This window comes from Biomphalaria glabrata, chromosome 4, assembly GCF_947242115.1.
Source record: "Biomphalaria glabrata chromosome 4, xgBioGlab47.1, whole genome shotgun sequence".
Classification (NCBI taxonomy): domain Eukaryota; kingdom Metazoa; phylum Mollusca; class Gastropoda; family Planorbidae; genus Biomphalaria; species Biomphalaria glabrata.
In genome coordinates, this window is record NC_074714.1 from 8447719 (window position 1) to 8472509 (window position 24791).

At 38.3% G+C, this 24791-nt stretch overlaps 1 protein-coding gene across 4 annotated transcripts in view; it reads right to left on the reverse strand.

Annotated features, from left to right (window-relative positions):
* Positions 1 to 24791, reverse strand: part of LOC106062824 (E3 ubiquitin-protein ligase PDZRN3-like) — a 211580-nt gene that overhangs the window by 133561 nt on the left and 53228 nt on the right. Inside the window, exons 1-2 of one of the 4 annotated variants that reach the window (XM_056025578.1) lie at positions 10723 to 11081; positions 388 to 1751 (exon numbers count right to left, since the gene is read on the reverse strand). The exons of 1 other annotated variant lie outside the window; for it this stretch is intronic. In XM_056025578.1, coding sequence (XP_055881553.1) covers positions 388 to 408 — 21 coding nt within the window. In that variant the 5' untranslated portion in view covers positions 409 to 1751; positions 10723 to 11081. Of the gene's footprint in view, positions 1 to 387; positions 2044 to 10722; positions 11082 to 24791 lie in introns of those variants that run through there. 2 more of the 4 variants (XM_056025576.1, XM_056025577.1) reach the window with 2 other exon arrangements.

A 24791-nucleotide genomic window follows, 5' to 3' on the forward strand; every position in this document is an offset into this window, starting at 1 on the left:
AAAACAACAACAACTAATGATAAAAACTAACGGACGTTCTCTAAAGTTAAAAGTACTAAAGGTTAGGCAAAAGTTGGCTTTGACCGTTGGACATTGTACACATTACGATGTCAATGTGGAAGATGGAAGCTCAGAGTTGACAAACCTCGACAAACGAGTAACTTGTATCTGCAATAACACTTCCTGTCTTTAAACTGCTGACACATTTGAAAATACATTAGCACTGTTTTTGTTTTTGTTTGTTTTTGTATGTTTAAAGGATAGATTGAGATCTAAACCAAGGTATTCTGGTTATTCCTCATGAGCTCAATTGCTCGGTCATCGAATTTTCAGTAAATGTTAAAATAAAAAAAAAGGATTTGAAATGTAAAAAAAAAAGTGACTTACTTTAAGTATAATGAAATCCATCTGCTGACCTGTACCATGGAGTTATTGTGGCCAGTTCTCCTGGCCAGGTCCAGTCAATGTATCCGATGAAGAACAAAACTAATTTTGAGGTACTTGTTAAAAGTCACCAGTCGCAAAAGAAAGATAATCCAGGGGAAAGAACAAACAGGATTTACGGCCCTTCTGCAATCGGCTGGAGTCGTGCGCAATACTCTACTCCGCCTCTCCTTACTGTTTGATTATCATAATACTGATTACAGTTCCATTAACTTAAACGGCCAAAAGGGTATCCAGTGACCAAACACAGAATGACCAGCTGAGATTAACTAATTGGTATTGGTAATATTAGAAAGCAAGTCGTACCCTACATTTTTTTAGCACCAAATGAGAGATAAACCAATGGTCAATTTGGTCATTTAATCATTCCACTGAGAATTAAACTGGATCTAATTAGGCACTTTGGCATCTAAAATAGAGTGGCGATATGATTTTAAAGAAACTTTGTTTCAGAGTTAACAAGTGATAGAAGCGGGTCGGGAGATAGAAACGATTCACCCGCTCACCAGATGGTGGAGGTTCAAAGATAGCCCAATCTGGACCAGCTATCTGTCCAGTGTCCGCAGTCTGTTAGTCAAGAAGCCGGCCAGTTGAAAGGTTTATCTCTGATGCAGTGGACAAATTGCAATGCGCTTCAACTTGGCGTCTAAATGATTTTCGTTGTAACGAGGAGGGTCGTTGGAGGGAGGGGGGACCTCTTATCCTCAAACAATCTCGAACCCATGCCTACCACGGATGACAGACGAATAAAGAAATGTGGTGGTGGTGGCTGCAGAAGGACCCTTCTTTCAAGTAGGCGCTTTCCGAGGAGAAACGGTCAGCGTCGTTTAAACGGGCACGTAGCCCTCTCCACTTTCCGTGTCTTATCTCAACTCGGCTAATCAGCACTCGTCAGGAAGACTCGTCCAGTGAAAGATGAGCTCGGAATTCGCCATCCACGAATAAAACACAAACAAAGCATACAAATAATCCACACAAGAGAGAACACAAAAAATATATATCCACAAAAAGGCAATATTCATGTCTGGAAAAGCAAGCTTCATTAAGCCATCCTCATGCGTGACACGGCCAATTAACAATGCCGGAAGTCCGTTACGAAAACCTCATTTACACTTTCTTCCATTTCTTCTAGATTTCCCAGTCACAAATTATATATATATATATATATATGTATTTTTTAAATTATTTTTTTCTTTTTACAGAAAATGTGAGTCTATCCCAAAGCCTGTCTCGTTTTTCCTTTTCTTCCAGCACATACTTCACAAGCCGAAATGGTGCCGAGGGTCAGAGGTCAATTCTTCTGGAATCTATGGAGAAAAATAAAGTGTTGATCCGCTGCGGTCTTAATCCTTATTGGCTGAACGAAGTCACGTGCTGTGAGAATGCCTGTCCCACTCAATTCACACATTCTTTTTTTTATATCTTTTCGGCCGTTTGATAGATCTGAATAAAACAAATGTCACATGACATGACGTCATCCAATCACAGACAAAACCCGAAGAAACGTTAAAATAAGAATTTTTCAAGCTTTTAACGGAATTGTTTCCACTTGTATTTTATTATTATAAATTATTGTTCATATTTATCTACATTCGGCAACTTTCGGTTGGAAAGAGAGAAAAAAAAATTCGTGCAAGAAAATAGTTCGGGAATAATCAATAGCCAGATTTTTAAAAATGTATCCCCCGAATAAGCCGAATTTATAGAAACAGATAACCTTCACTGGCTTTTTAAAGATGTTTGTAGCATTTTCTAACAAATGTGATTTTCTATGAAGACGTTTGCATTTGGTTTGTGTGTTAATTATTATACATTTCAGATGTTACTTAAAAAAACGGAAGATTATTACATCGCAGTACTTTTTCCGGAGGCTAAAAATGATGGACACTGGTGAGGTTTACCCTTGTGGATCGTCGCCAGAGGATGCTGACCGTGTCCTTCAGGGCTGCGTACACTATAGAGAGACCCAAAGAGGACACTGGCTCCAACCCCCTCCTATAGAACAAGGACTACATGGAAAGTTGTCAGACCTGGGGACTCGTCGGAACCCTCCAACATAGAAATAAGAATGAAAAAGAAGAACAGTTGTAGATGATGTCAAAAAGGGTTCAAACCTACGACCATTATTGCAAGAGTAGGAATCGAATACCTGAAAAAAGGGGGTTGGGTAGCTAAAGTGACCACAATATGAGTCCGTTTGAACGACATGCACATGCACCTAAGTGTGACCGTAAATCAGTTCATCTGTTCAAGTAAACAAAAAAAAAAAAAAAAATAGTGTTTTTTTTTTGGTGTTAAATTTAGAAGATATTTAAAACGTTAAAAACACTCTTTAAACAAAAGAGTTTAAGCACACTAGTATGATGATTGAAGTAATGATTGATTTCGTTTTCTTGACAGGACTGAACACAATCATTATGACCACCACGAAGTGTTGGGGAGATGTTTGTTGGCTTTGGGGGCACTCGTACTCTATATATTTGTGGGAGGCGCCCTTTTTTTCAACAGCCTTGTCATCACCATGTCAATTAAACAATGTCAATTTAGTCATTTATCGTCTATACCACCCTCCAGTAGAGTTTTACCGGAAGTAATTGTATTCGAGTAACGAAAGACAAGTTACAGAAGACCGGAAGTGACGAACGATAACAACAGAGAGAGAGAGAGAGAGAGAGAGAGAGAGAGAGAGAAAGGAGTGAAATTTAACTATGTATATATAGGAGAGAGACAGAGGGGGTGCGTAAGAATAGAGAGTGGAAGAGAAAGAATGAGAGAGATTTAAAGCCAGTGACTTTTTTTGTATTGACCTTAATGTAAACGATTTTTAAAACCTTGACCTTGATGAGGGAGCAGCTTAAACCTTGCTACAGTGAGTGATCTACCGCAGCCCCCCGACACCCCATAACTAACCCTACCTCACATCACCTATTACATTAAAGGCGGTACTGACAGTGGCGTGTCCAACAGAGAGACCCAAGGGTACGAAGCTAAGTCTTCAACTTCTTTTTATCCACATTTGAAACAAAAAAATGTCAGCTCTTTAGGGAAGATTTCAAACATTTGCAAGGAGGATGTACATTGTACTGGCCACACATTGCCGTGTGTAACCAAAGATAGTCTATTCAGTTCCATGGAGTTGATCTGACTCCATGTATCAGTACGACCATGTTCAGCTGGAGCTCTCCTCGTTTCACCCACGATTACCACTTCCTCCCGCTTCACTCCTCGAGCCCCACCTCGGAGGGCCCTGATGTTTATTTCAATCGTGTGTTTTTTTTTTTGGATTGTGGGGATCAAACTCAGCCTTATACACCTGGTCTTATCAAGTCTGCTACCAGTACCCGCCCCCGCACAGCCCCTTTCAGTTCAGGTCAGACTAATGTTAAGTGACCTACTTATTTCATACATCTAACTTAATACGTAGGTACACGCACGCAAGCACACACAAGGAGGGAAAAAAAAAAAGAAAACAACATGAAAGGAGCAAGACACGGAGATTGCCATGTGTCGGACACAATAGTTGTGTCTGAATGGCTCCCAAGTGTAACTGTTTGCTAGACAGAAGGAACGGGGAAGGGCGGAGGGTGTCGCAGCACGTTCTGGCACCTTCTTTCTCCCCCCCCCCCCATCCCGGCCTTCTCTTTCTATCGTGTAACCTTTAGGGTCAGCACTGGGGCGTTAGCGTTATTCCGGAAGGCCTAGATCTTGGCACTTTTGAATAAATTCATCTTAAAGCCAAGCGACTGAGATTTGAGACTTAGATTTCAACGTCATAGAAAAGTCAAACGATTGTTGTTTTGTTTTTTTCATCATGCAAAACATAGAAGTTATACACCCATAATAAAATAACTTTTAAAAATAATTTCTGTTTTCAAGCGTCAACATTTCATGATAAAAAAAAAATGATACTTCTGCTGAGTGAACTGACCGAATGTGACCGGAAAGACCCGTGCATCTGATTCATGCGGAACAACATTTTAAAAAATAATACAATAATAATAATAACCTAATAAACAAATTGGCGATAAAATGGGACAAAACTATTAGTCCGAAATCACGAAATTTTCCCCCGCTGTAAGTTAGTAAGTCGCTGACCTAAATACATTTGTAGAAGACGAAGACATAACCAGTGACTAATTGACAAGATTTTGAAAGGAACGTTTGTAACTTAGATAGTATTTGATACAAATCTGCGGCAGTCCTAAACAATCTCGGAAAGATCGATAGTTAACAAATAAGAATTAAACTTATTGTTTCAATCATTCAAAAACGTCAAAGAAATACAAAGTCGAAATAGAACAAACTTCACAATTCTGAAAATGCAATTTAGGAAGTTTTGTCTATATGTGAATCCATACAAACTTCCAGCGCTAGTTTTCTCTTCACCTTCTTAATCTAGACTTCCAAATTTTGCTTATCTGTGAACAGGTGACAAACTCGTTCATTGTTTTTGTTTGTAACTTATAATTTCGAAATGATAACATTCAATCCTACTTCAAAATGTGGAGAAAAAAATATTTCGGATATTTCCTTTTTTCGAATTCAAAGAAATATGCACACAGCCCGTTTTGCCTAAGTCGTTTGATCAAAGGCCTCCTTGGTTTCCCCACTAGCCTACATCTTCTTTCACCAAACGCTCGTCCGTCCGGGGCCAAAGGTAAGCTGATCAGGTTCAAGTGGTTAACCCCCACGGGCTACCCCCCAGGCCCGTCGTCCGACTGCGCCCCATGTTCAAAGCGTGCATCCTGGCAGTCTAAACACCAGTTACCTCCCGTTACAGCAGGTTGTATGTGTTAAGTCATCTTATCTTCCACCCCTTGCCACACCACCACCCTCTCTGACGCCACACACCACACTAGAGAGTTTTTCTCAATGCCAGAACCGCCAATCGAAAGTAATAAGATCGAAGTGTTCCTATCTAAGATTAGGAAGTCAAACTAACGAAATACGCTCGTTTTTTGTTTTTGTTTTTTTGCTTCATTAATCCGAAACGATATTTTTATGAAGAGTAACATAACAGCAAGAACAATGTAAAAAAAAACAAAAAAAAACAAGGTTACAAAGACAGTTTGTGTTGAAACACAAACTCGAAATCGGCCCCCCGAAGTGGTCCACCCAGGCAGGTAAAAAGGCAGGTATCGATATTTCCAGAAAGAACATCAGAATTAAATTCGATCAAAGACAAATGACAGAGAAGAATAGAGAAAGAAGGTTGACAGATCCTGTGTGGTGCCCCAGCAGACCAAAGGATAGGTGAAAGTGAATGTGAAGTTGAATGCAAACATGGCCTAACTGATGTCTTAAAATGAATATCTAATTGTTTTGTAAAGGGTCATTCTCTTATTCAAATCCGCAAAAAAAAGAAAAAAAAAACATTTACGTAAAAAATGTTTTCCCTTAAGTTAAGTGTTCTATAGCTGTAGTGCATCATTGCAGTTCACGCGATAATATGAAAACGTACTTACTAATGGACCTCATTCACCAATCGTAAACAAACAACATTTAGCCACGTGGTGCTTTAACTCTTCTATATAATTTACAATCTCATGTTTAATTCATGATGGTTGTCACGTGACAGTTTTTTTCCATTGTTTTATCAATAAGATCACGTGACTAAATGTTGTTTGTTTACGATTGGTGAATGAGGTCCATTGTTGTTTTAAATAATGTCCAACTTATATACATACTAAATAGATTTTTTTCTCTTTAAAAAAGTAAACATTATTTTTTGGTGAATGTAGTAGTTAGTAGGACAGAACTTACAAATATAAAAAAATATTTTTTTCTAAAACAAAAAGTCTAAAACCATTAGCATACGTATGTTATCAATATGGTACATATCCATCTCCCCTACTAAAGAACCTCCCGTGATTGTTACTATTTATTAGTTTTAGTTTAGCGCAACTTTCATGCCAGTTGGGAGAGGGGGGGGGGGTATCTTGTTGCATTTTTTCAAAAGGAATTTAAAAAAAATTGCTGTTTGTGAATTTAAACTCGAAATCTCGAGCCTCCATGATATAAAGTCGACACGCTAGCCACTGAGCTGTAACAACTAGTAACCATTCGTTAATTGTACGTTTCCGAAAGGATAAAATACCCCATAAATATCCCATTCTAATAAATCAGTTATTACGCGAGCATGTCGCCGACCTAAATTAATTTAAAATGAGTTGAGCAGACGAGGGCATGTCTACCCGAGTGCTGTGAATACGGATGGAACCAATTAGCCTCTTGACCTTTGAGCTCTCACTTATCACATTTTTAAATGCTATGATTCAAAGTTGGAAACAAAATTGTTCTGTATACAAAATGTTTAGCTAAGGGAAAAAGAGAATTTCTAGTCGCGCCTCTTTGTGAAGTGAACAACTAAACAACGGCGGCGCCCTCTGTCTGGAAAGTTGAAAAAGACGTACGTCAAACGAGTGTCAAATTATTTGACATGAAGGAAGGTCCTATCAATAGCCTTGATAAAATGAATGTAAAGAGAAAAACAAAGTGCGTGGGAAGAAAGGGGATACGCCTATGGAGCCATGAATACATTGACGTCCTGGACTTCCAAACTGGAGATAAAATATAAAGCCGCTGGATTTGTTACTAATTATTTTTTTGTTGATAAATTCTTTGTGCTGCACAAATCTAGACTTGTTATAAATAAATAGATAAATAATACTTTTTATGGTTGAAACTACTTTAAATAAAACTGACTTTGTTGTAAGGTTTTAAAAAGCTCGTACAATGTGCATGCATTCCAAGAATTATGACGAGTGTTCGTTGTAAACAAAAAGTCCATATCATGAAAAATGGAAACTGATTTGCCTATTGTCTGTCTGCTGTCTGTATGCGGTCTGAATGTTTTCTGTATGCTGTCTGCATGTTGTCTGTAAGGTAGTTTTCATGTTGCATGTCTGCATCTTGTCATCATGCTGTCTGTATGTTGTCTGTATGTCGACAGCGCCTTTAGTGAAACGTCAACATGACAAATTTTTAAAAAATGTTTGGGCTTAACATTCTGAGAGTGCATGTCAGAGATATCAGGTTCAAATCTCACAAATGTTTTTAAAATGTTTATTTTTAGACAGGGTAGGTACGTGAGATGATGAACCATTGGATTTTAAAACAGGATAGAAACACCAGAAATAACCGGTTCTCGATATGATACTCTGGTAATTAAATACATGTTGAAAAACAAATGGGACAACCAACTAGCGGGAATAAAGCAGAACAAAAATGTAGCTACGAAGATCTTCTGCTACTCTTTTAATTAGGCTACATTGATCTTTCAACGTACCGCCCTTGACATTGCTTTTGTTTTCTATTTGTCTGAAAATCTCTTCTAATCTTCCTTTTTTTTTTTTTTAGGTTCTTATATCACACTCACATTTCTCCATATAGCTTAACCTTCTTTTTTCAAAGTTACTATATTTAAAAAAAAAATAAATTTCTATGCAAAAAGATTGTATGCCGGATCTTATCAAAATGTAAATCAAGAGAAGATTACTGTGATTAACATTAATCGTGAAAATCCAACATGTATTGACTTTTTAAATTAAAAGTAAAATTGATTTTTTACAAATACAAGTTATTTAAAGGTAAAAAAAAAGAAATATTTATAAACTCCCCGACAAAACTCTCACTTTTAGCATGAGACAGACATTTCTCCCTGTTCCCCAACCGGCTTTTGATTCGGAAGAGTTAATTGTGGGAAGATTTAACAGACATAAAATGTGTTTACACTAAGTGCATGAAGGGAACATCTCCTCGGCGCTCTGGAAGAGGTAACATCTCTAGCAGACGACTTGCTTACGTCTTGGGTCAAGGCAGCCAGCCTCTGAAATGAACAAACGGCTTTATTTTCTGAATCAACCAGCCGATTATTAAACTAGCTCCGTCCTGCTCATCGGGTTAAAGGTCGGCATGGCGGCTTATTTGTGCAGCTGCTATTTCACGAGAAGCACAGCGAGGGCTTTAAACAGATCAGCGAGCGCCAAATTTTGGATTACCGTTAGTTCGATTAACTTTGAAATGATTCGGATCAAAATTGATTCATTGTGCACTTTTTTTTTGTCTTTTGGAAGAAATGTAATCGTTAGGTACTGCTACTGTATAGCATACAAATGTCAACATACTAGTTCCAGTATTTACCTATCTATAATAGGAAGTAGATATGTTTGATAAAAGAAATGATTAAACGAAATCTAATCTTTCTTGATTATAAGGTCTGTTCTGAGCACATATTTTACATACTACACCAGTCTTTCCCAAACCTTTTTCTTAGAGGAACGATTAGTACATTTTGAGTATTAGAGGAACAATTTTTTAAATATTTTTTTTTTGGAGATCAATTCACGTGGTGGCGTACTAGTTAATTATTCCAGCAATTCGTGGAACACCTACTGAGTACTCGAGGAACCCTAGTGTTCTGTGGAACACAGTTTGAGAAACACTGTGCTACATGTAGAATCAACGCAAGTCATGGTCTAAGACAGCGGTTCTCAAACTTTTATGCTCGGCGACCCCTTTTTACAATCCCCCACTATGCCGTGACCCCCCCCCCCCACACACACACACACATACATCAATAGAGGAATAGACAATAACAATCCATATTTTCAATTGTCTTAGGCGACCCCTGGCAAATCGTCAATCGACCCCCAAGGGGGTCGCGATCCACAGGTTGAGAACCCCTGGTTTAAGACATCCAACCAAGAAAACAAAAGAACAAAAGGAGACAGCTACTAAATATTTGAGAATACTATCTCACTGATATGTGTGTAATATTTAGAACTGTTGAACTCCCCCTGAAGCGGTAAATTATTTTTGTTCTAATCCAAGTCTCGTACGTCTAATTCATAATGAGGCATCTATACAGTTCTGGCTATTTCAAGAATCATTAATCTCATAAATTACCCAGAGTTCCTCGCGAGAGTAGGCGTGCACTCGTCCAATCAACTTTTACCACGAGAGTGAAAACTTCTTCCTCCCTGGATGTTGTTTTGTTTTTTTTTAACGAGAGAAGCTGGAATAGAAATAGAGAGAGAGAGAGGGAGTGTGGAGGTATGTCGGAGGGTGCTGAGATTTATTCAGCGCAGGTGCAACAAACTTGACTTCCGGAAAGGAGCCGTGACTTAATTTCGGAGACAACGTCCACCTGGTCTAATAAGCTTAGTTTTAAGCCCACGAAAGATTGGAACAACTTGCGGGCACCAGCTTTAAAATATCAAAAAGTCAAACTACTTGAATGGTGCAATTCATTGATTTTTGGAGGTCAATGAAGGTTAAGGAATGTCCGGATTGAAACTAAACCTCTACAGGATGCAGGTACGTTTAGATGAAGCACAACACAAACATTGAGTGAGGAACATTTGACCTTTAGGGCTCCATCCTTATACGTACCTTCTAGGCACAGACCAGCGTAATATAAAGTAAAGTTTGAGGATTGTCCAGGGCATATAAAATACTTTCTGAATGAAAGTGAAGGTCGCGTTACAATCACTTCGGAAAGATATTATATAACGCATCTATACATATAACGTTTGTGTATTCTATTAATGTTGTTACACTCAGGCGGCAAACCAATTGTAATAATATTAGTATTAGTTACTTGTAACAGTCTAAATTAATATCTACCATATTTTCAAAAAATCATAATCTTGAAGCACAAAGAAGTATTGTGTTATTTATAATCCTGTAACTTAATTTTTTTTTACAATGTTAAAATCTTTCATGTTAAACAAAATGCAATTATAGAATTAGCTACTTTTTGTTTCCTCACATAAAAGTGCTTACATCAGAGTTACATGTATATTTAATTGCACGCACGATGGATGCTAGATAGAATCTAAAAAGCCACCCCAATCTCTAACACACACACACATACACACACATAGAAGCTAAATGAATGAGCTTGGTGCCTAACACACACACATACACATAGAAGCTAACTGAATGAGCTCCATGGGTGCCGGAGTGACATGTAAATACAACAAACTAGCCCCCCTCTACCTCAGCCTCGTGATATCCCAGTCTTCACGAGTCTAAGTTAAATACACGAGCAACAAATCAATCCAATGTCAAACATTTGGAAGTGAAGAAGCCACAATTAATAGAGATAAAAATCCTTTCAGGTAGAAATACTTTAGGTAATGAGTCATCCGTGAAATAACATCGATACATCAGATCGAACCATCGAAGTCGATCATATCTATTCACTGCACCAAGCAAAACAAATAACACGTGTAAAACAAATAACACTTGTAAGTCCCAAAACGAAATATTCACCTTTATATATAACACAGATTCGCATCACAATGTCAAGTGTATCCAGGTACAGTATCCATCATTACTTTTAAACACACCGTTGACCAAGACTTATTTACATTAAATTCTATTCACATATTTCGATGAACGCGGTCAGATGGAGTCAACAGAACGTGTGTAAAGGCTCATGAAAACATTGGTTCGAGTCCCGGCGCGGCTAGCAGTGAGCAGAGAGTCTGTATCGGGGGGTGAGCGAGATTTACCTAGCTCACAGATCTAGCCTCAGTCTGACTACCTCTCTTCAAGAATACACCCTCCTTCCCAGTTTACCTCTTTCCGCGACTTCATTTTTTTCGTTCCCCCAAATTTTTTTTTTGTTTTGTTTAAGCGCCCCCCCCCCTTTTCTTGACCTTTTTTTTTTTAACTTTTTTTTTTTTTTTTTGAGTTGAGTGTTGTGTTTTTTTTTTCCTCTCTCGCTCTTTCCTCCTGGTCAGGATTGAAGGGAATGGTGGGATAGGTTTGACGTCTCGTGAAGGTGGTACGAAGCAGAAATAGATCTCAACTGGGGAATATAGGGCACACAGAGCTGGAAATGTTTTGGGAGGCTTGCGACGAAGGTAGATGGGAGGAAGAAAGAAAAGTGAGGGAGACCAAAGAGAGAGACAGAGAGAGAGGTAGCGAGAGACAGAAAGACATAGAGAGTGGGAGACTAAAGAAAAATCAGAGAGAGAGAGAAAAAAGGGCACAGAGAAGAGAGGGGAAACATACAGGGGAGGGAAGAGAGACACACAAAGACATGGGTGAGAGACAGGAGGAGAGAGAGAAAGAAAGAGACAGAGAGAAGATCAAGACAAAGAGAGCGGAAAGAGACAGAGAAGAAAAGGGAGGTAACGTTCACTAAGTTTTTTTTTTTAGAAATAAATGTAACAAATCAAGATAAAAAAAAATCTTGTAAATCCAGTTCAAGATAAGGCGTATAATTTTATGAAAAGAAAACTTCCAGAATCAGTGATCGGTAAACGTGTCCATTAATTACTGAAAAAATACAGAAGGCGAAAGTGACGGAGTGGCTAACGTGCTGTACAGATTAGAAACGGTTGCGTATTTGGGAGAGGAATTGAAAAGAAGTACTAGTACAATTGATGTCGTGTATGTGCAAGCATGTGCCTGTGCATGTGTGTTTGTGGTTAAAGAATATTTGAAAGCAAGATAAAATTATTCAGCACAGGCAATGAATACATACCGGAAGTGATTGAGCGAATATTTGAAAGTACAGTGTATTGCTTGATATCTTAAAGTAGCAAGTCTACCTTGGCACTTGGAATAGCCTCAAGAAACTTACACGGGCAACTTGCAATTGACAAATAAAGTACCTAGACTAAGATAATCTTGGGTTAATGCTTTGGGCTTTTGCAATGCCAAGACTAGAAAAGTACTTGCACGATTGAAGCGCCTGGGCTCGGAGTACCTGGACAATTGAGTACCTGCGCATGTATCATAGGAAACAAAGGCGAAATACGTATGAACAGATATTTATGTTTAAACACACACAGGACGGTAGACACACTCTAGCTATCCCAGGTAGACAGAAGCTCTAGTACGGACATGCTCAAGGTGCCCTCAAGTAGACAGATAGCTTCAGGACAGCCAAAACTATTAATAATTGAATAAACATTGAGAGATGCAACACGCAGCTGAAAAAGGGGGGGGGAGGGGAGTTCCAGAGATAAGGAAATGAGTAAGAGAAGCAGGGGCGTTGCAAAGATGAGGTACTAAGGAAGAGACAATAGTGAACTGCGTATGTTATGGGTTAAACAGATATATGAAACTGAAATAGTGAACTGCGTATGTTATGGGTTAAACAGATATATGAAACTGAAATAGTGAACTGCGTATGTTATGGGTTAAACAGATATATGAAACTGAAATAGTGAACTGTGTATGTTATGGGTTAAACAGATATATGAAACTGAAATAGTGAACTGCGTATGTTATGGGTTAAACAGATATAGGAAACTGAAATAGTGAACTGCGTATGTTATGGGTTAAACAGATATAGGAAACTGAAATAGCTAACTGCGTATGTTATGGGTTAAACAGATATAGGAAACTGAAATAGCTAACTGCGTATGTTATGGGTTAAACAGATATAGGAAACTGAAATAGCTAACTGCGTATGTTATGGGTTAAACAGATATAGGAAACAACATTTGTTTATACGTTTGTTATGCAGTATAAAAGACCTTGTTATAATGACCTTCAAATTACCCTTTTAAAAAAGGTTACAAAACAAGTATACCAGGATTTAAACTGGATAAGCTGAAAGACTTCCAAATGGCTGCAATATTCGAGACACAAGGAGGAGGATGCTATCCAGCCCTCAATATCTTGGACTCCAATGACCAGAATATCAACACACAATAAGCTGAACACAGCAGTCACAGCCTGGATGTATTAGGGAGACTCCAACGGTCCGAAAAAAAAACACCTGGGTAACAGGCTAACAGCGGATATACCCTAACTCTGTGACTATGGCCATATCATAAGGTCCGTCCTTCAGGGAACAGTACCAGGAAAAAGAAGAAGAGGCTGAAGACAGACATGAATGGAGAAAGACGGTCAACGGATCTTGTGTGGTGTCCGAAGTGTTCAACAGACTAAGGGATAGGTGAAGGTGGTGAAAAAGTACAGAAAAATTACGTGTAGTGTGCATAGCGTGCAGTCGTTTCTTCCTAAGTAGCCAATAGGATTTTCAATGTGTTTGTACAGGTTAGTGCAGTGATAACGGTATGAAGGTGTTGTTTTTTTCTTCTGGAGGAGGTTGTCGAATACATACACCGATGTAAACACAGATGTGACGGAAGGAAAGCAATACATAGTGAAACAATAGCTGGCTACCAACCACAACTCAAATTATCAATGACATGTTTATCGAGTTGGCGGCTAAAATAGTAGTGCCGGTCTTCCTCATTGTGGCACCCTATCGAAATTCAGCCAATCAAACTTATAGAGGGGGATGGACTAAAATTCATGACAAAATTTTTCTTTTATGTTAATAATTTTTTTAAGCTGATAACAAGTTAGGTGTCTAAAGTAGTTTATGTAATCGCTGCTTACATTCTTACTGCTTACATGTCAAAGTGTAAGAACAGTGTAAGGCTACGTGTCTATGATTATGTATTGCAGTGTGGAGAAGACAACAAAACCGTTCATCTCCCGAGCTTGCGGTAGAGGCCAAGAGAAGACGAGGGGGAGAAAAAAATACTAGATCGTGATATAGACTCGAGCATTGCGGAGCAGGGGAGATTACCAAGTTCGTGACGGACAAGAGAAGGTAAGAAAACACATTGAAATGGCATCGTTTTTTTTTTTTTTGTCTCCAGTTGACAAAACATATGGCAAAATACTGCCAGCAGTCTCGCATGGACAGGTAGACAGAGACACAGTGAGAGGATGGGGGGGGGGAAGGAATGACAGACAAATAGCGAGTGAGATAGAGAGAGATTGAAAAGAGAAACAGAGAAAGAGAGAGAAACGGAGAACGAGAGAGAGAGAGAGAGAGAGAGAGAGAAAGAAGAATAGAGAGAGAAAAAGAAGAATATAGAGAGAGAAAGAAACAAAGAAAGAGAGTAAAAGAAAAAAAGACAGACCGGAAGAGAAAGAGAAAAAAAAAGAGAGAGAGAGAGAGTGAGAGAGAGTGAGAGAGAGAGCATGACAGAGACACAGAGAGAGAAACAGAGACAGAGAGAGAGAGAGAGAGAGAGAGAGAGAGAGAGAAAGACAGACAGACAGACAGACAGACAGACAGACTCTAATAAACATCACTTATAAGGTATGTGTGTATTTGCTGTTACCTAATAACATAACCATATATAACGGAATGAAGTCAATCGCCTCACTTTTTTGAAGCAGATCAATGTACTTTGTCTTCTGTCACTAACACGAGACTCGCCCACAAAGGAAGAATGCCCAGTTCATCAAGACAGGGGCCCTCGCTATGAAGACGCCTCCTATTACGGATCAAATGAGTGGTTAAAAAACGAGAAAGTTTTAAACAACAGATCTGGGAATCGGAATGAGGCTGCTGTCTCTCGAGGCTTTAATCGAGTTTTGATTCTGTCGAGTGGCAAGCCGTGTACAATGGATGCCCAAGACAAGGTGACGCAGAGCGAAATCAGTGAAAGATTGACATTTCAAATTCTGTTTATTACATATCAATGCAGGAAGTCTCGGGGGCGGCGAATAGTTCCCAGATTTGATCTCACACACAAACATTGATTTCAATGTAGGCGGCTTCAGAGTCCTTTTTTTTTTTCTTTTTCGATTTATCAAATATTATCCAAAGAATTAAATGCAAATGTCATACTTTTTATTATTATTATTTTTCAGTATTTTGGTAGACATCAATATCTTTATACACAACACAAAGGACAACAAAACAATGCGACGAGGATTTCTGCCGGCGCTGTTGTCACAATTGAGCTTTCCACCGGAGCTAATTGTGATGGCAGTGGTATTAGTGCGACTACTGTAAAGTCGGACTTGTAAAAAAAAAAATCCATTTATTTTTGTAAGCTTTCTGATATTTGCATATTTAATGCACATACCGCATTTTTTATTTCCTTTTTTTTTTTTTGGTTTTCAACAAACCCCGTACACAAGACGGGTACTAGGCAATGTTCACACCAAAAGTGAATCACAACAATGTGCTCTTTGTTAACACTTTGATTTTAAACATCCAATTTAAGTTATTTACACAATAACATACACTAAGAGAGAAAAAGAAGAGAGTGATATGAATACAATTGCGACGATGTAATGGCATCTTGAAAAAAAAATGTGAGAGATTGTGTATTGGGTAGAGAAAATAAACAATGTCAAGGACGCCGTATTGAAAGAAAACAGTTCTCAAATACAAGGGAAAGAAATTTGATTAGAAAGTGCAATAAGAATTGTTATTAAATGGTTTAAAATTTCATATTCTGTACGCCAGAGAAAAAAAAAGCTTGCTCTTTATGGATTTAAAAGCTCTAATAATAACAAACAGAGTACTGCAATGGAAAGAGACCTACGCCTTTCTTCTAGAATACCACGTGTACCAAGTACAAGTAATGTACTCCCTTGTAACAAATTAAAAAAAAAAATATGATAATGGGTAGCTACTAATTAATCTTTGATGATAAAAATAGAACAGAATGTTTGTATAACCTAAGTCTTTAAGTTGAACAAACAATTTAGTTTTTTTTTTTTTTTTTTTTTTTCAATTGAATAATTTGTAAAAAAAAAAAAAAAAAAAAAAAAAAAATCTACCAGAGACCTTTCAGACAAAATGTTCATGTCTGGCAAGCAATCAGATTAGTTGCGGAATTAGAAGACTTTTTTTGTTATATGTTTCTTTGACATTAATGTCTCTTCGCTTCTTTTGTTAGTGATCATCTCCTGTCTGGCACAGGGTAAAACGCTTCAGAAATTAATTCCTCAGTGAATGAACTGTGCAATATTAAGTCAACAAGGACCAACTCGGCCCACTTAACACGAAGACATGGCACACCCTGATCCCTTCAAAGCTCACTGTACCACAACACCAACCTTCTTTCTTGCCTTTGTTCTGTCCTTAAGTTCACCATTCAAACATTATTCTAATTACACGCCCTAACGACTCCATACACCATTTCGCTTTTTTTCCCCTCGATAAGCCCTCGAGATGTCGCAAAACAGAGACTCTCAACCCAGTGCAAATGCAACAAGCCAGTAACTTTTATTCAAGATGGAGCAACACTTTTTGTTTTAAATATAAAATAGTAATTCTAAGAAAGAAATAACATTTTGTATTGTCAAAGTCTGCAATCAAAAAACAGACTTAAACCTGGCCTGGTCTCGAAAAGTTGAGACTTACTGATTTAGGGAAGAAGTTGGTTAAATATAAGTTGTAGTGCTCATTGATTAACTACATGCATGTCTGAAGAAATGGTACTCATTCCATATGGTCATGGGAGTATCTGACGGGGCTTGGGGAAATGGGGGGGCAATGATGCTTTTGGTTATGTCAGAGAATGAAATTGGAGGTGGGTAAGAGGTGGAGGTGGGTAAGATGTAGAGGTGGAACATGTGTAGTTCAAATGTTTGTTCCTTTAGCACATTGACAGAAAGACAGGTAGGCAAGTAAAATGATATCTTTCAGACCTTGAGACGTATTGGAACAGATGATGTAATGTTAACGAGAGAGTCGTGTGGCTATCACAACGACCAGGCTCCGTCACTCCCCCCCCCCCCCCACGTAATCAAGGAACCCATAAGAAATGCGTGGACTCAAAGGCGTCAGAAAAAATCTCGAATTTAGACATCCCAAGTTTTCGCCAGATTCGAACTCGGAGACAACTCGGTACGGAAGCCATGAGCTTGACCCCTCGGTCACCTCGTCCAAGTTTTAAGAAATGTATTTAAAAAAAAAGGCCTTAAAAGTAAGAGTGAAATAAGTATAGTATATGCATCGTTATACCTAATTATACCTAATATATACCCAATTATACCTAATTATACCTAATATATACATAATTATACCATTCAATGGCATGTTAGTGTCATTAGTGCCATTGATATTTCAGCATATTTTTATGTAGGTAAGAACAGCAACAGGTGTGTTCACCTGGACACACCAAAGGCTAAGTTTTTTTTTAAAATGGGTATAGGAAAGTGAAATTATTAATTTTGTTTTTGAGAACCTTCCAATTTCAATCAAATAAGCCGTGAAGAATGTCACATCTCGAGAGGTGTGTGTGTGTGCGTGCCTGCGTGACGCGTTCCATACGTGGTGTTTGAACCACTCAGTGTTCAAACCTGGTTGTTTCCGATTGTCACTTTTGTTTTGTTCCGTGACGGCTTTCATGTCATTTTAGTTTTTTTTTTTTTTACCGGGAATTCCACGAGTTATCGAGAGTGTTCAGTGTGTCGCTATTCCTGGTCAATTCAAAGAACGCCCAAACGTAAAGCATCATCTCACGTGACCGAGATGGGGGGGGGGGGGGGGACAACGACAAGAAGACATTTTCCCAAACGATTTTGGAGGCAGAATTAAGCGGGTGGTGGCTTTGAGTTCCACAGAATGTACCCAAACAAAAGAAAGGAAAAAAAAAGGTGACAAAGTGCATGTGACCTGGGGTCATTTCCCAACTTGAAGTTTTCCTTTGTCCACGAAGTTGGTGAATTAAATTATTTTTTTTTTCTTGAAAGAGGAACTTGAAGCCCGCCCCTCTCTTCCTGCAGTTTTCTTTTGTGCCCGCTCCATACACGTCAACCACAACATCAGCCTTTTTTTTTTGTCAAACTGTTTGTTTACTGAATGCCTGGCTTTCATTCCTCGCCTTCACTCGTACAGTCCTCGAGCAGGATCTAGTAGACCTGGGATCACTACAGAATCAGAGAGCTAGGCAAAGAAAACAATAGAGGAGGAAGGGGAGATTATGTAAAAAAAAAATATACCAACAGAGAGAAATACTTACAGATCAGAGGCGGAGACGGGCGTAGGTAAGTTAGAAGGGGCATCGCGAAAATGTGTCAACGCAGCTCTCAGATTTATAAGCTCAGTAAAAGCACAAAGATACGGTGAACTGGGCAGCCTAATCAGTTCATGGCCCAGCCGATCAAATACCTGGTTCTACATGCACACACATACGTACGCAAGCACACACATAGACACTAACACAGGAACTATAACTGGCCAATATTAAAACGTAAAGTTAACTTTCTATTGTTTTTCTTAAAATAGCATCATGGAAATCACTTAAAGGGAGGCAATTGAAACATTTCGACATTTTCGAAGTTTCGCCAGAGGGCGAAAACTCTTGAGTGCCTAATGTTTTTGTTTTTAATTTATTTTAAAACTGTGTTTTAGACAATCCCTTTATGAGCATAACATCTCACTGTGCAATTTAATTACGAAAATAAAACCAACAGAATAGTGCAAGCAAATCAGAAAGGAAAAAGAAAGTCTCATTTAAGGCGCAAAAAACTAATATCGGCTGTTTCTTAACAAATCATGAATATGTATGTACATGCTATAAATACTTACATAAAAATTAATGGATCGCATATAACCTAAAACAATTTCGCCTCTATGATATATTCCATCCGACGTATTCTTTGTTAATGTGCTATATTTAAAGTTCCCCTTTCAGACCTTGCAATCCATGCGAGCATACGACGTAAAACTCATCTGTTTCTATAGCAGACAGTAAACTCTGGCATCAGGTGGCCTACACAACGACAAACCTTTCTACTTCCCCAACGCTTATCAGGTACCCATTAGAGTTATCCCCAAGTTCTAATTCCTTCACCCAGATTCGAACCCTAGACCTCTCGAGGCTTTAATTCCAATTTCTAGTTCACTTTCTAAACCATCGACTTCCGGAAGTAAGGCCTAATGCAATAGAAACAAGCGTTCTTATTATTGGCATAAACTTCACCTTTCAAATGTCGAAAAACTTTTGAAGGTTCAGATTTTGTTTTTCTTTTCGAATAGTAGAAATCTATAATTTGAAAAAAACAAAACACCAGTGTCATTGTTACGACCTTCAGATGTAAAGTAGTATGTCTGAAAAACAAGTCTACAAGATAAGGTCAACTGTTTCAGAGTATATCTCGAAAAAGAAAAACAAGAAACAGTTTATAAAAAAAAAAGGTCAGACCTCTCATATCTCCATTTCACCCCAACACTAAAATGTCCATCTCAACATTAGATGACAGAGGATGCATTATTCCAGATTGATGACCACGACACGATGTCTGGACATTTCTGGTCAGCGGGTCACAAGACTGCCTTTCATTACTTATGAAGTTTGTTTTTTTCTTTAGGCCGAAAACAAAAAACGTGTCAGACCAGAGCATTTCCCACTGCGACAACTTGTCAGCTAATAGAATATATAAAATTGCAGGTAAGGTCTGCTAGGCCTGGTGCTTAGCTGGACTTCGTTAGGGGCAGTTAACATGTGAAGGGAAACAAGTGAGAAAAATAAAGTAATACGAGGTCAAAAAAACGTGAGGGCGGAGGAAGAACTGAATCGAGAAAAGAGTTTAAGATGAATGTCAGAGTTGAAGATGAATGTCAGAGTTGAAGATGAATGTCAGAGTTTAAGATGAATGTCAGAGTTTAAAATGAACGTCAGAGTTTAAGATGAATGTCAGAGTTTAAGATGAATGTCAGAGTTTAAGATGAATATCATATTTAAGTTGGGTGTACGAGTCTAAGATGTATATCAGAGTTTAAGTTGGGTGTACGAGTCTGAAATGTATATCAGAGTTTAAGTTGGGTGTACGAGTCTAAGATGTATATCAGAGTTTAAGTTGGGTGTACGTGTCTAAGATGTATATCAGAGTTTAAGTTGGGTGTACGAGTCTAAGATGTTTATCAGAGTTTAAGTTGGGTGTACGAGTCTAAGATGTATATCAGAGTTTAAGTTGGGTGTACGAGTCTAAGATGTATGTAAGTAGAAAAAAAAAAGATACTTTTTTAAACAATAAAAAAAAAAAAACCTCTCCTCCCAGGCCCCCACTTCCTAGTTCACGATCATCAAGCCCAGTCAAACGTTAGACGTTGTCCCCCTCCCATCTGTCATAACATATTCTTACTGACGCAGCCAGACTTCAAAAGGCCAGACTTAATTATTCGTAGCCAGGTACCAATTAGCTGCCCACTTGTGACAGGGCAACGTAAACACAGTATCAAATAAATCACCAAGAGGCTCAGGGAGTTTTGTATTTGTACTTTGTTTTTTGTTTGTCATTGATTGTTTTTCTACATACAACTAACAAAACATTTTTTTTTTGAGATTGAGTATTTTCACGAAATTTCTAGTTCTTAACCACCGGTCACGCCCCTGGTCTGACTACGTTTTGTTGCAATTAAATGTACAACACGTCATAATTTACTTGAGGTGAACCTGAATTCACGTAATACAAGATGGCGTAGTATGGATTCGTAATTATTTCATTTTCTTTAACTATAATAGTAGCATATGCCACTGAACTGATTGGTAAATACTGACATTATTCGATGTATTACAATATATTCCTTTGAAAGAAATTGCTACATCTAGAACAGGGGGTTCTCAACCTGTGGTTCGCGCCCCCTTTGGGGGTAGAATGAACATTTGTCTGGGGTCGCCTATGACTTTCGGAAATGTTGGATTTTCGTCTATTTTTCATGGCACGTTTTTGTCGTTTCTAATATGTGACGTAACAAACACGTTTGTACCATAGATGGTAGACATTTACATTGTTATAAATAAGATAAAGGGACGTCACTCTGACGTACTAGACAATCGTGTAATGATCTGAAGCGTCAATTTAATCAAACAAAAAAGTGCGGGAGACATGTTAAGAACACTGACATACTACCAGACGATACAGAAGGCACCTTTAGCCAGTGTAACATCAATGTGTGAAGGTAGACATATTTTTCCATTGGTAATTACTGGTATATTTTCAATCTTCATACTGACGTTGGAGTGTTGTCAAAAACTGTCGCACCACTATTTTTGTAGCAATGCAGTTGACTGTATTATCGAATGTACGTTTTCCATGCCCCGCCCTACTTTTCAAATTGTCACTTAAGTTTGCATTGACATAATAAACATGCACTAGAAAAGTAGATGAATGAAAGTCATAAACTTGTTTTTTTTAAATTTAAGCACAAATTTTTTTTTACCATAAATGCACTGACTTATATCAAGCTTTGGCTATGTTCAGTTTATAAGAAAATACATCATGGAAGTCCGCCTACATTTTAATTACAATTATATAATACTAGCAAAATGAAATTTTCATTGGCCTATGAACGGAATGGAGGAGTTGAGAAAGACGGTTGACGAATCTTGCATGGTGCCCCAACGGTCCAACACACCGAGGGATAGGTAAAAGTTAAAGGTATGAACGAATATATTTTATAACTTTTACGGTTGGGGGTCGCCGCCTAGTGGGGAATCGTATTAAAGGGTCGCCGAGCTAAAAAGGTTAAGAACCGCTGGAACAGAAGTTGGTACGCAAAAGTCATATAGTTAAATTACTTCCCTTGTAATGCGTATTGTTATAGTTTATAGTTTAGGTGTATGTGAATACTTACTAAGAAAATTACATTTGTTGGTAGCTCTGGATAGCAAAGAATATCACATGTCTTCAGGATTTTATTTACAATGTAATCATATCAAGTAATTTTTTTAAAAAATTGAACTATTCGATACTTAACAATTTATTTGGTTTAAAAACTATGGCTACATCACGATAATTTACGGGGAAAAAAAGTACATTATTTTATCAAAGATTCTGTCTCCTATCCCAAAAGAAACACTTTAGTCCATGTCACACTATAGCACTGAAGTGAAACTGTGTTTGATCCACCGTTGGTTGTATATCCAAATTAAAAAAAAAATTAAATGTGGATTCGAAACAATGCACTAAAAGACTCGTGAAATGTAAAACACAGGCACTCGTTGTGAATACAAGCAAGACAACATGAACTCCAGGTCGAGGGGATTTTCAACTGAGACACACCAGCCAGGGCTTCGAAACTTTCTGTACAAGCACTAAAACAAAATGGGGAGAGAAGGGAAAAGGGGCGGGGGGCTTTATTGTAGTAGTATACTACAACCTACTCGGTAAGTAGTAAGTTATACGAGAGAGAGAGAGGGAGAGAGAGAGAGAGGGGGGGGGGGTAAAAAGATCAAGTAGGTTTAATCATCTTTTTTTTACATTTTTTTTGTTACCTCCCTTAACTTCCCCCCCCCCCACACACTTTTTTATATGCCCTACCCACATGGTCCCCAAAAGCAGCAGACAAGTGTCCCTCTTACAGGGCACAGACAAGCCCTCGTACAACCTTTTGCTACTTACCAAGATAAATGTACAGTTTAACGAAACTAAGGTCACGGGCAGCCTTATTAAATATACCCTCCTTTAAAACCTCTTCAACCTACCCCCCCCCCCCAAACTTCTGTCAAAGAAAAAAACAACTAGCTCGGTTCTTCACCCCCCCCCCCTTCCCACTACCTCAACTTGCCATAAGTCCGGCTGGCTTATATCGAACATAAACTTACAAAATACGGACCGGAATACATTAGGGGGAGACCAAAAAAAAAAAAAAAAGACTTCAGTTCAGGATAGAGAGAAAGAAAGCATGAAAATAAAGGAGGGTATTAAAAGGGGAAGGGCGGGGGTGCGATATTCACGCCCTCATCCTCCAACTCCACCCCTCGCTGGCTGCTCCACCTAAGGTTTACACCTAACCTTGAAGGTTAACCTTTTTGTACAACAGTGACTCTCAAATTGTGGGACCGTGTAGTAACAGAAGTCATTTATAACCACCCCTTAAACCAACAGCAACAGACTTGGTCAAATCATCCAGTCTCAATAGTTCATTGTACTCAAGTGGATGTAGTTTTATACGTTTTAGGACCCTCGTAGAAAGCAGAATGCTATAGAACAAGGAATTGAGAACCGTGGCTGTAAGGCGTCCAGACCGTCTAGAGAACCGCGTTTCTTCTTTTTTCTTCACTTTGAGTTCATCTTATAGTGTAAGGTAGATTTGTGTTGTGGAGATGGGGGGGGGGGGTGTCCAAGTCTTACCTACCTAGGCTCCCTGACATTTGTCTTGACTTCCTCCAAGACTTCGAAGATATAGTTTTACTCTTCTATTTTTTTAATTTCACCCTCTGCTTAGCCTCGTTTTGTTTGTCTCCCTTTATTTCCTTCCCTCTTTGTCTTTTTCTCATCTACGAGCGTCATGCGAGAGCTTACACTAATCCCAGATCAAGAGATACAATGGATGTATCTATTTACCGAGGAAAGAAATAGATTTCTTGACGATTCTGTGTCAATAGATAGGTAGTTGGTTGTTTTTTTTTTTTGGAAAGGGGGGGGGTGATCACTTGTAAGTGCTCAATGTTCCCACGGCAACAAACAATGCGACATGCCATACATACACATCACGACGGACTTAAAGGACATACCATTACAACTCTAGAGCTCTATTGTTACAAAAGAAACTAGTTTTCAAAGAGTTATGTTTACAATTTTAAGTCAGATCTAGAACTTTCGAGCAAGGACGGGGCTGGGGAGGGGGGGGGGGGAGACATACATATATTTATATTTAAATACAAATTGGGAATAAGTTCATACTTCTGCGTTGACTATTGACACGTGATTTCTCACAATAATAAATACTAATTATCGACACTGCAGTACCACTGTCTGACACCAATGGTTAAGAAATCGAAGAAAACGAAGATTAAAAGATACCAGAGACCTGTACACGGTTTGAGTTTTAAAAAAACAAACATTGAAATTACTATAGTTTATAGGATTTTCTAAACTTAAAAGTTCCATAATAGAAGTATTGTTTTTTTTTTAATGTAATTTTTTAAAATGTTTTTTCTTGTTTATAACATAAACACATAAACAAAAATAAAAAAAATTTCGGACTTAAAAAACAGTCAAGGAGAATGAAATATAACAAACGGGTCAAATGAATGCAGTCAAAAATAGACCATAAAGCAACTGATGAAACCTAGAGCTATACAAAATGGAGCAACAGAAAACATCGCTAGACAAGAGTTTTGAGTTTAGGCACATCGGCACAATTTAGGCCACGTCGTGCCCGTAATTCTTTAAGACAAGAAGTTGAGTGATAAAAGTGTTTGCGCGTTGGGGATGGGGGCTCTTTTGATCTACGTGATAGACCTTTTTTTTTTCTCTTTTATCAGAGTGTCTGTCGCCGTCCTGCACTCAGTTCGTCATGTTTTTAAACTTATTGTTAATTGTCTGTTTAAATGCATGTCTGAAATGTATGTTATCTCTGTTAGAAGACAAACTCAATGCTATGTCGAGAAATGTGAGTTTGCTAACCATACATATACTATCTAGCACTTGATTAATTTATTTTTTTTTGGGGGGGGGGGGGGGCTGGGGGGGGGGAAATAAAAAAAAAAGAGGTCCATTAACATTGGGTTTCACACCTTTCCTCTCGTGACAAAAAAATCTGTAAAAAAAAAATGGGGGGGGGGGTAGATTAGCGCGTCTCTGACTGAAATATATTATGTGTT